At 35.7% G+C, this 13,008-nt stretch overlaps 1 protein-coding gene across 7 annotated transcripts in view; it reads right to left on the bottom strand.

Moving 5' to 3' along the window:
• The window catches only part of PTPRK (protein tyrosine phosphatase receptor type K), a 452,587-nt gene that overhangs the window by 202,069 nt on the left and 237,510 nt on the right, over window positions 1–13,008 (bottom strand). For all 7 annotated transcript variants that reach the window (XM_036414972.2, XM_045572992.1, XM_045572993.1 and 4 more), the window contains exon 6: window positions 3,662–3,836. In XM_036414972.2, coding sequence (XP_036270865.1) covers window positions 3,662–3,836 — 175 coding nt within the window. The remainder of the gene's footprint in view (window positions 1–3,661; window positions 3,837–13,008) is intronic.

The following is a 13,008-nucleotide window of genomic DNA, read 5'->3' on the forward strand; positions in this document are numbered from 1 at the left end:
GAATAACAGATATAAAGCATAACTAATAACTGGGAATAGAATTTGTCAGTCATAGCAATCAGATACTTTTATAGAAGTTTTCTGTGTTAGAAATGTAAGTGGGTCTTTAGTACATGCAGGTAAGAGAGAAAGAAGATTGCAAATAAGAGAGACGATGAGAATCTATAACATAACTCAGACTGTAAAGTTGGTGCTTTTGGTTTAAAGTTTGTAAACACCATTTCAACCTGAATTTCACATATTTACACTTCCATTTTCTAGGAACATGGAGCAAAGCCATCTGCTCTCCATCTCATCTCTGTAAAAACCTTCTTTGTCAATAAAGATTGGCTTCCGCAAGCTGAAGATGTTATCATTACTCAAAATGATCTCGAGCAATGCTAAAGTCATGACAAAGTAAATTCTATTTCGGTATATATATATATATATATATATATATATATATATATTTTTTTTTTTTTTTTCCCCCTACCTCTAGCTGCGGGAACACAGATCAATACTCTTCAACCTGAGAATTTTGCAGTAAAATTTTCATTTATAACAAACAGCAACAAAAAAGCCTTAAGCATGCCCTGTCACTTTTAGTTTAGGAGAAAATGCACTAATAAACTCTTACCCTTGGGTCATCTTTGACAACAGGCAATACTATGCCAGTTCTTATTAAAGACTATTCATATCACTGCTCCCAAAATTTCCCTTAAAATTACCATCTTTTGTATCCATGTAACAGGATGTCAGTTTTGAAAGTGCCGATTAGAGACAGGACCTGTCACCATAGTTAATTCTCAGCACTATTTCAACACCAAGACAGCAGACCCCCAAAGCACATGTTATTATTTTGTTTTTATTATCAATATTTATTTGGTTATCTGGACAAACAAGAAAATGAATTGCTCTAAATTGGATTTCAAATACAACAGCAAGGAAAGTATCACCTGTAAATACTAGATATATAACAAAAAAGTATGTTAAAAAAAAAACCTAAAACTGCCAGAACTAACAAAATATCTTTCTAAAATGTTAGCAGACTCTGAAATAACACATTCAAAGCACCATCATATTTTAACATAACAGGTAAAATACAAAATCAAAAGTGAAATGTATGTTATATGGCAGGACTCTCTTTCAAAAAACAAAAATAGAGGAAAGGGGGGAAAACCATCATTTTCTAAGAAATTCATAATTCTCCACTTAGACATTTTATTGAAAAAAGTATTCATTGCTCAGGTAACACTCCTAAAATAGCTACAATGCCTTTACCAGGTTAAAACAAAAACAAGCTTTCATAAAATCTACTTGTTGATTCAGATAAACAAGGAGTTTCTAGTAATGACAAAATAAATCTCTTAAAATAAACAATATATGAAAGAATAAATTATATCTATAAAGGATGCCCCTGGATAAAACACATCAACTTTGCTGCTATAATCTGTTTAATACATCACGGGGCTATTTCCTCAGAAACACACACACACACACACACACACACACAATCGTGAGGTACTGAAAAGCACTCTGGCTGCACTATTAAGACCGCATCTCCGTCAGTGGCTGCATAATGAATGAACATTCACCGCCATGCAGATACAGTGTGAGGAAGATGAAACAAGAGCACGCCCACCTCCCCACATCCCCAGCATATGAAACACTCTGAAGATTGCCCAGGTGTGCCGTCAGGCTTTCAACAGAATGTTTAGAAACATGAATTCATAGAACAGACTGACAGTTGACAGAGGGGATTTGATGAAAGAAAGTGAAGGGATTAACCAAAGAACATATATGCATAACCCATACACAGGGACAACAGCATGGTGATGGCCAGAGGGAAACGGGGGGGAAGGGCGAGGTGGGCAGAGAAAAGGAGGGATTGGGACAGCTGTAATAGTGTTAACAATCAAAATATAAAAGGGGGGGAAAGTAAGCTTAGGTGGGATGGATGCTGGAATGAAGCTCAACAAAGATGATACGCAAGAATGAATGAACAGAAGATAAACTGTCTTTCTATCTGAACCTGGAGTCAAATATTATATTTCCTTATTATTCAATGAATTGGGGCTGTGATTTCATAATCTTCAAGCAGGTGAGGTGACCTGGTTCTGGAGACATGAGAGAAGTTTCACTGAAAATAGAGTCCTATCAATCTATAAACTTTGTATTGATGACCTATAGGATCTGCCAGGCCACGGCATTATCAGAGGTGAATAGCATTACTTAATGATGTTAATGAGCTAAAGCTGTGGTGGAAAAGAATGTGCCCGGCACCAGGAATCTAGAAACATAGGATTAAATTCTGACAGACAATTATTAGATCATTATGGCTCTGGGCAATTATAAAATAGTCTGAGATCCATGATTTTCCTTCTCAAAGTATTAAAGGTTACAGTATTAAAATCAAGTAAATCTAAAATGAAATGATGTATGTGAAGACATTAGATGTCAAGCATGATAAAACATATTCGCTTAAAGACGGATGTAGTTCTCCCCTGCACCTCGGGGCTCTGACACAGGCCTTGCTCCCTGTCCGATGGCACTTCTCTATCTTACCCCTGCCCTCATATCCTCATTCCTTACGTGGGCAGCTTTTCTCAACATCTCAACATTCGGATCCTATTTCAAAGAAACCTTATTGTACGAAGGCCTTCCCTGACACCTCTGATAAACCTCAGTCCAGTTTAGATGTTTTTGTTAGGATCTGGCAGACTTCTCCTTGACAAGACTTGCATAATTTATCATTATTTTCACTTGGGTCATTATTGATTGATGCTTGATAGCCTATTGAACAAAGCTGCATTTCCTCAAGTTTCACGTGACAAACATCATCATTTTTTTTTTTTTAAAGATTCAGCTCAGTTGTCACCTCTCAAAGAGGCCTTCCAGACCTCGAACAAAATAGAAATCCCTGTCATTTTCTGTTTATTGTTCCTCATCACACATGCCACCATACTAAAATTTCAGTATCTTTCTCTATAGTGTGCCTAAAATACCTCAATGGGTAAGCTCCATTTTTTATTTACAGTTGTATCTGTACAACTTATAACAGCATATGGAATAAAATGGACTAAGAATAAATGTGATAACACATTATGTCCTTGAACTTATTTTTCTAGTATTCACCTCAGATATGTTCTAATTGTCATAATCCCTCACAATTCCTCTAGTAACCTTGGTATTCAAGAATATTAATGAGGACCTCTTAGCAAGTCTAGCTCTAAGATTCTACAGGGGTCAGAATTAATGAGCATCCACCACTGAGTTGTGACATGGGTAAAAATCACAGGTTTACATGGAGACAGGAACTTTGAGTTTGGCCTTGTTGCCACAATGTTTTGAAGAACAACTATAATATCCGCGTAGCTGTTTTAAAAAGGAAATATGAATCTGAAGTTAAAATGCAAACCAGGTGATGGCGACATGAAGTCAAGTGTTTTATATGACTGGCTCTGTGATATCAAAGGAGATTCCAGCCCATGAAAAACACTTACTGAAATCTTGTCTGATAAAATGTATAACTTACAGTCTTAATTATCTGAAATTGCATAACAAGACAATTTTATAGGAACTTGAAGAGAAGTAGGTTTAAAAATCAATCCAATATTTACTATGTTGCTCTTGGTCTAATAAAACGATGCAAGTTCATGCAGTGAAAACAAGTTTACTTTACCTCTCACAATTAGTTGAGCAAAGTTGGACACACCAGAACCTAGTTCAGACTGAGTTACGCAGCGGTACAAATCCTGGTCGGTTTTCGTCACTTCTTGCAATCTAAAGGAAGCAGCAAATCGTCTGTGATTGATGTTCTTAGTCTGGGCTACTGGTATATCTTCTCCATTTCGTCTCTGCAAACAGAAACCAATCTTTAAAAAAACAAGTTCTTAACATTCCCATAAATCTAAAGCATCTTAGCAACCAATATCAGTGATAAATTACTCTTGTTCCTAAATTAGTAGGAAAATATCTATGTAGCCCCACAGAATTTTACCAGGTTTGATGACACAAAATCCAGCAGTATTTCTTCTAGACTGAACCAAAGCTGCTGTTTTATTGGTATTATGTGTCCAGACCCCCAAAAAACTGTTTGCTGTTGAACCTTAATAACGCATTGTACCAATGAGAACATATAATCTACTCTGTTAGACATTGTTTTATTTACTCAACTTTCAGTAATGCATTACAGTCAAATATAACAATTAATGACATGTACATTTCAGAAGTCAAAAATAATCATGACTTTTTCTTTTATAATCCAAAATAAGAGATCCTTGCCATCCTACAAGCTATCATTTTAGTTGAGTGGGCAAAAAAAGCTGAGGTAAATCTCTCCTATGCAGTAATGTTTGCATATAGTTTTCTGCCTTTATTTTTCAGTTCCAGGCTCTTTATCCTGATTTGATATTTGATATAATTTTTCCATTGCAAATAACCCTAACTCTGAGAAATAAATCACAAAAAGTATATGATCCAAGTTTTAAAACTTAGCACTCCATTTTTTGTTGTTGTTGTTTTTATCTCTCTATTCTTTCCCCCTACTCCAGATCTTTATCACATTTTCTTATATACTTTGTCTATTGCATGGGTTGCAATAGACTGGCAAGTCATTAAAATCCCTAAGTGTTATCAATTCTCCATTAAATCAACTAAGCTTCATCATTAAGGATGTATGCAGTGTTTATTTGACTAGTTCAGTTTCTGGCATACAGTAGGTTAGTGGTAATATTGGTTAATTCCCAACATCTATTATAAACAGATTATTAATCAAACCCCTTGCAACTTATAGACGAGTAGCATTAGGATCCCCTGTCAGAGTTTTACAAATGCAAAGTCTACAGGTCACCCTAAACCTACTAAATCAAAATCTGCATTTTAACAAGACCCCTAGGTTATGCATCAAGATATGTCGAAGCAACATTTTACTGATGATTTTTTGGTTTTCCATTTGTCTTTCATTCAATTGATGTGGCACCCATTTTCCTTCCTTTAAAATCTTTCCCATTGCTTGTAAACGATCAGAAATTGTTTGCTGAGCAACGTTTAATCTTTCTGCAAGTTGTTTTTGAGTGTGACACTCATCTTCATCTAATAATGCTTGTTATTGTTGGTCTTCAAACTTTTTAATTGACCTGGATGCTCTTTGGCTTTCACATAGAAATAATCACTTTTAAAGCATTTAAATCAGCTTAAACCAGTATTCACAAGTATCTTGAGATGGAACATGTTCACCATAAGCTTCCCAAAGTATTGAGCAGCACTTTTCTTCAAAATAAAGTAATGAATTAAAACTTACTGCAAATGCTCATTTTTGGTGTGAAATTTGCCATTTTTAAGAGTAAAAACATGACGTTAACACCTTCAGCAAGTTTAACATATGAAGATTTGAAGCATGCTGCAAATATAACAAAATAGCATACATATCAAATTGCATATATATCAACCTATGTGTAACTCCATCTATTGAAAAAAATCCACATTATTATCTGGTACACCTAGTAAATATATATTGTGACATAGTTATGCATTTCAGTTCTCTGTTATATGTTATGAAACTTTATTTGCTATTGTTTTATATCACTTCATATTATTATTTTTAAAAACTGTTTCTTAGTGATTTATTCCTCGATACTTCAACTATTTTTTTTAGTTCTTTTATTTTTCTCTTTCATGGATGCCATGTTCTTTGGAAGCTTGTTTAGACCAAGTTAATGACGTTTTAGGTTCTCTTCATGTGAATCGGAGTTCAGTTTTTGAATTATAAGAATTACTAGTGTATGTCACCGAGGAGACATCAGGATTTTAGAAATGCTTAGGTGAGGCATGGCCAAAAACAAGTTGGGAACCACTGCCCTAGAATATTGATTGAAAACAATCACAGCAGTCTTATTCCCATCAACAGGGACAGGTCTACAAATAGGTATGTGCCCTGATTCTGGCCAATGAGATTTGTCAGAAATAGGCCATCATTTCCAGATTTTCTTGCTTCTAGGGAAGTCATGGTGGCTCTCCTTTTCGTTGTGTCGCCCTGCCTAAATGCTAAGGAGGGCAGGTCAAGATGAAAGACAGAAGCAGGATCTTGATAAAGCATCTGAAATGTTGTCAGCAAGTCCTTCTTTCTGGACTTCCTGTTAAGTGACATATGCATTTAAATTTCGATTACTTTCAGCTTAAACTTCTCAAAGTTAATATGGTAGTTAGAATTTGGTACAGTTTATTTCATCTTCTCTTTTCTAAGCTTGAGAAGTAAGTGCAATTTAACTGTAACTTAAATAATGTGGCACTTAGGACACTTTCAGAGATTATTTCACTCTACTGACTTGAAGGGGAAAAAATTAAATCACATTTATCATGTTAGTTATTTTTCAGTGCTTTTCCTAAGCACATAATGATATGTGACTCCTACGTCCCCTTAGAGTGGGAGAGATTAGAAAGAGACTGTTCTGTATGATGGGTATTAAGGATCATGTTTTATAGCTTGATGAGGATGACATCTGATTTGTCAGTACTTGTCATTTTCTCCCCCAAAAATGAATCGCAAAGTGAATTTGTACACTATAATTTCATGAGGTTGAAGTGAATCATACAACAATCCAGCCATGAGGTTCCTTACCAGGGCTTGTCTGCCACATGCATTTTTTTCTCTGTCACAGAGATAACACAGCGATCATCATCATCATTATTGAACAATTAAATTGAAGCTTTTTAGATACATGTAAGGTTGTCATGGCAAACTTAAAGGCTTAGAAGATTATATTATTTAGGGGGGGGAAAAACACACTCATTTATACCTGCTAGAAGTTATATTTATTTCAAAAGATTAAGCACTGAATAAGAAAATAGCATTCCTCTAGGAATCATTAGACTAAACTGATAATTGTAAGTTCACCAAAGTAGTTACTAAAGATTAATGCCTTTTCCATCTTAACGAAGTCCTTGTCACACCGTGTGGCCACAACATTTGCAGTTTAAGTTGAGACTGCAAAAGCAGCATGGATTTCTTTGCCCTTCTTCACAATTTCATGGACAGAAGATTGAGTTTTAGCATGCATGAATCTTAGCAACCTCAGCATGTAATTTTTTTTCTTTCCTTGTAAGATCCAAAACGTTCATCTTTTCACTTAAAGCAAGAACTTTATATATCCCTTTAGCATATCTGAAGCATCACTATTCTTGCACTTTGGGGCCATTAAATAAAATAAGGGTTAACTGAACACAAGAATTGCAATACCACTAAAGTCAATCTGGTAACTGAGACTGTTATTAAGGCCTAATGGGTGGGTAGCATAGGCAGAGTGGATATGCTGAACAAAGGGATAGTTCACATCCTGGGCAGGATGGAGAAGGCTGGACAAGATTTCATAATGCTGCTTAGAGTGTCATACAATTTAAAACTTATCAATTGTTTATTAAAAAAAAATCCATTTTATATCTCCAAACCTCAAGTGAACCTTGGGTAACTGAAATTATAGAAAGCGAATCTGTGAATAAAGGAGGACTACTCTACTTCTCATATTTCCATTTTTTCTTCTAAAAATGGGAACAGCAATTTGTACCTGCTTATTTCACAGAGATGTTGAGAATCATTGGTGATTTGTGCAAAAGCCCTAACAGCAAATCCTAGTAATAATGATGTTTTAAAGATAATAATTAAAATATCTAAATCATTAATGCACCTGATAACTGTGGTGGCCTTTTGATATATCAACTTGGCTAGGCTACAGTCCCATTAGTCAATCAAACTCTAACCTAAGTGTCTCTGTGAAGGTATTTTGAAGATGGGATTAAAGTCCATAACCAATTGATATTAAGTAAAGGTAATTATCCTTAAAGGAGAGTATGAGTATTCTGGGTAGACTTGATTCCTTCAGCTGAGAGTCTGAAGAGTAGAGCTGTGGCTTCCCTGCAGTAGGAGAAATTTAATCTGTGAATAGCAACTCTAGGCTGTGCCTGGATACTGCAGCCTGCCCTCTGCACCCCCTGCAATCACACCAAGCGCCACCTCCAGCAATGCTAACGGGGGACTACTATACTAGACATGACTTGGGAACTTGTTGCCAATTTTGCAGAAAACTGAGAAGAACGTGAACTGAAAACAATCAATACAATGCAGACTCTGCAGGGCCCCGACAGATACATCGTGAGGAAGAGAAATGGATGGAGGACAAACTCACAGATTAAAGGAGACTTTAACATATTTTTAAAGTAGACAAGACTAATAATCTACAGCGTCTATGGATGTATATGTAAGTGGAAAAGAACAATGAAATAACAAACAAAGGCTAAAGTTCACGCTAACTGTTCTCTATAGGGGTAGGGAGATGAGTCTGTTGTGACTAGGATGCAGAACTTAGAAGCCTCTCAGACTGGCTGAGGCCCTTTCCTCATTTGCGTAGTGTGCATCTCATAAAAGGTTGTTGAATCATGGGTTTTATTTTTGTGTAATTTTCTAAATCTATGCTTTATTGTATAATAAAATGATTTTATAAAGGTGAGTTATTTACATTAAGCCCCTGTTCATAAAGAAACCCAGCCTAGCCCGCTGCCAGAGCCCCCATGTGGTAGAACTGATCATAGTGAGAAGTTGTGAAGTGCTTGACTTGGCACCTTGAAACCGAAAGGGCAGCTCTAGGAATTGGAGGAGAGTGCATTCTTTTTACAGAAAAAGCAGTAAAATGTAACTTATGGATATCAGTAAGAAGAAATCCTTGAGCTTCTATGACTTGCCTGGCTTTTACAGTATGCTCCAGGGATAGATAAGAAAGATAAAGAATATTCCCACATTATTCATTTATAATCAATTATGTAATCTGTATGCAACAAACTCGGAGTTTATAAATTATTGAAAAAGGAAAAGAATGCACTATGCGTTTAAAGCATTGAACTCTATACATTAAAAAGCCACATAAAGTCAACCAAAATGACATCAAGAACACTCAGCAAGCCCATAAATTAAATGTTTCAACTTTCTAATGCTCATTGTTACATGCATACACACTCCAAATGCTGAAAATTAAAAGAAAACACCAAAATCCATGATACTTGGTCAGGCACTTTACTTTAAGACCAACGGCCATATTATTTATAGGAAGCCATTAAGGAAGAATATAACGCCATGAACTTAAATCAATGTCCTGGGTGACAACAATGGCAGCAGTTCGCTACCAAATAGAACGTGGTCTCTTAAGTGGAGCAAAATTGATTGTAAATGGGCATGTTCACAGAAAAAAATCACTACTTCTTAAAGAAGGATAAACACAGACAATTAGAGTTAAATAGCAGGCTATGTTCATCTACCAGTTGAAGTCTAGAACAGTTTATGTCAGGAAGCACAACAGACATGCCAGCACTCCTATCTGATGTTACTCCTGTTCCGTGGACCACAGGTACAGAGAGGCCAAGGCTGAAACACCAAGAGCCTTCCCACAGATGATTCTCACGAATGATATCAGGACCACACAGGGGCTTAATCTGGCCACAAGCTTCAAACTAACTTGTTAAACTTTTATTAAGGTTAAAGAGAACCAAAAGAAATGGGAATGTCTCCTCATTTTTCACTCCCACTTATGTGCAGTTATAAAAGTAGGATATAAAAAAGTAAACAAATGAATCTCACAGACAAATTCATTCCAAGGCAGAAAATCAGAAACCAAACTCAAATGCTGGCTATAAAAAAATAAAAATTTGAGGAAATTTAAAAAGAAAACTATTATTTCTCTTTCACATCTACCCAAATCCTGTCAACCAGTACCACCAACCAGACCTAAAACTATTGTGTTTTTTCATTTGTCCCTCTCCTTTTCTGCTCACATTTGCCAACTCCACCCACACTGTCCAATAGAAGGCCCTCATTGCTAGATGTCTGAACTGCTAATAGTAGCTTCTTTATAGCCTGTGTCCATATCATGGCCTAGTCCCAACCTATGAACTATCTTTACTTCTACTTCCCATTTCAACCTTCCACTCCAATAATATCTTCCTCCTGAAGTTCCCATTCTACTCACATACACACACATTAATGTGCAGAGATGATGATAGCCACTTAATCTTTGCTTATTCAAGGCCTACATGTCCTTCAAAAACTCAATCAAGTCTTCCATACATCCCAGTCACTGTTGCTCTCTGTCAATTCCAAAATAGTACCTAGTATAGTGCTTAAATACTATAGAGTCTTTTCTTACTCAGTTATAGAAGCATCTCTCAAGGCTGAAAGGATCTTTAACAGGCATTCAGCCTATGCAACATCCTTAGCAAGGGCTTATCTAAACTCTGCTCAGATACTAAATGTCATTTTACTTTCTCCTGGCGGCTCATTCTAGGTTTCAACAGACCTACAATTAGAAAGTTCCTCCTTATAATCAGCTTATTTTTCTCACCATATAGCTTTCAGATGTTAATCATTGTTGTACTTTAGTTTCTATAGAGAACAAATTAAATCCCTCTTGTATATTTCTAATATTCTAAGATTTAAGAAATGACTCTAATCTCCCATAAAACTCAAGATTTATTTATACCATGACCCTTTAGCCATTCTGATATCATTTTTTTCAACTTTAGTCACTGTCCCAGGGATTATATGCTACCTTTTGTTATTGTAATATTTCAGCCATCAGGACAACGACCTGGAAAATGTAAGATTTTTCACCAGGCCTCAATCAGACAATTTTTGCTATATCTTATTCCTTTATTTTTATCATCATGCCCAATGTGAGCTAATCCCATATTGCATGTTTAATGTGGTTTTGAAATGTTTTTCTCAAATTAATTGTCAATGAATTATCCACTATAAATTACATATGTCTAGGCTTAGATTAATTTCTTCCAAGAATTTCCCTTCACTATAATAAATGCAAAGTTATCAGATTTTGTTTGCAAGAAGAAATAGTATCAGCAAAATCTCTTACGGAAATTAAATAAGCTACAAACCTCCTGCACTTCATATGACAGTTTAAATAGTCATGGGAGTATCAGAAAGAGCTTTGTGAGAAATTAACTAGATAAAAATTGAAATAATATAGTGAGTTATTTCACTTATTAACATTTTTGTACTCACTTAAAAAAAACATGCTTCTGATTTCCAATACATAACAGTATTCCCACGTATTATAGGAATAAGGCTATGACTTGCCTGGCTAGGTAAAACAAGGTGCAGCCAAAAGATTGAGACCTACCATTGTCATTGACCCCCAGCTCACCCCGGTTGGAACTACAAGAGATCAGCTTCTCTCTGGTTGTTTTGAAGAGCCTTTTGCATCTCATTTTACTAATTTTACTCTCCAACCATTACTCTCAACCCATTGCTTAAATTACCGATTGCTTCGTAAGGAATGACATTTCCTTCGGCTGAGAAACCAGCCATATCACACTACATTAGCCAAGATAAAGCTCACCAAGGGCAAAGCACTGGCAAACTTTCCTGCGTTGGCAGGCCCACCAGGTGGCACAGTGCCATCTCCTGTGGCGATTACAGACAGACTGCCCCAATGGTCCCAGCTTGGATGGCACTCTGCATAGGATTACCAATCACACGTTAAACAGGCTCATTTCAATTCACCAAAACAAATGGTGCCACCAAATCTGCTCGCACAACTCCCTACTTTCAATTGCTCCACAGTCGAATTTCTCTGTCCAATCCAATGATACATGCCCACGGAGCGCTGTAATGATGGATGGAGTCATTAGCATTTTAGTTTCTACACTGAACCTGAAGCCAAAGCATATGGTGTGACAGATGTTCCAGCAATGGGCTCTATTTGACTTGCCATGTAGGTGTCCACTTATACCGGACCTTCATGAAAGAATACTGATGTATAATTTTTAGGTCAACCTCTGCTTCAACACTTTCACATCCTCCCAAGTTACAACATGTTCTGAAAACGGGACACTCAGACAAGGTGAACAAAAAATGTGAGTAATGTTTGCAGGATACTTTCATCTCTGGTTTGATTAGTACTGCCACTAATTTGGATATTTGATAAAATGTTTCATATACTCACTTTTCCCCTCATTCATGATTTATTAAGTTAAATATATATGTATATAGTAAATTGGAGAGATCTTAACTTCTGACAAATGTTTATATACCCATTAATCCAACACATCAATAAAGATATGTTTGCATTATTCCTGACATTTTTCCTTGTCCACTTCCAGTCAATCCTCACCCCCAAGAAACAAATATTATTCTGATTTCTATCATCCTAGATTAGTTGCATCTCTTCTAGAGCTTAATTTAAGTGAAATCATACAAAATGTTTTTTTCTGTGTGCGTCTGTCCTGAAAATGTGATGTTGCTGAGATTCATCCAAATTGGCAGATATATCAGTAGTTCATTCTTTGTTATTACGGAGTAATAACATTCCATTACTTGAATGAACCACAGCTTGCTTATCCATTCTCCAGTTAAAGGACATCTGAGATCTTTACAATTTTTATAAGAAAACTGTTACAAACATTCTTGCTCTAGTCTTTTTGTGAATACATGCCTTTATCTCTCTTCAGTAGATACTTAGAAGATGAATTGCTGGTGCCATGTTTGTTGTTAGTTTATATATTCACCATTTCTTGCTATCACATTATCTACTATTCATATTAGTAAGAGTTGAAATAAAAAGGGCATGACTAAAAGTTTTAACCTATAAAAATGTCTAAACTAATTTTTCTGTGAGAAAATTAACTGACCTATCTCAGTAATATAATATTATGATTTTATTATTTTACTCAGGAATATAGCCAGTATATAATAAATTGAAATTGCATTCATGATCTTATTTCCTAAAACCTGCCTTTTACCCTCAGCCTTAAGTTATGATCCACAAAGTATCTACTATTGGAGGTTCCTTAGCAACACAAAGTGACTTGTTTCTTAAACTTGTAAGAATGGAGGGGGGCGGGGGGAGAACAGAATCTATTCATGTAGAAAAATATTACAAATTGTAACTTGAAAAAAATTGTTATGTTTATTTCTATTAATAGATATACACTACTTCATTGAGCTTTATTACAAAAGAGGGATTTGGAAAT

The sequence above is a fragment of the Pipistrellus kuhlii genome, unplaced genomic scaffold (assembly GCF_014108245.1).
Source record: "Pipistrellus kuhlii isolate mPipKuh1 unplaced genomic scaffold, mPipKuh1.p scaffold_m20_p_5, whole genome shotgun sequence".
Taxonomy (NCBI): domain Eukaryota; kingdom Metazoa; phylum Chordata; class Mammalia; order Chiroptera; family Vespertilionidae; genus Pipistrellus; species Pipistrellus kuhlii.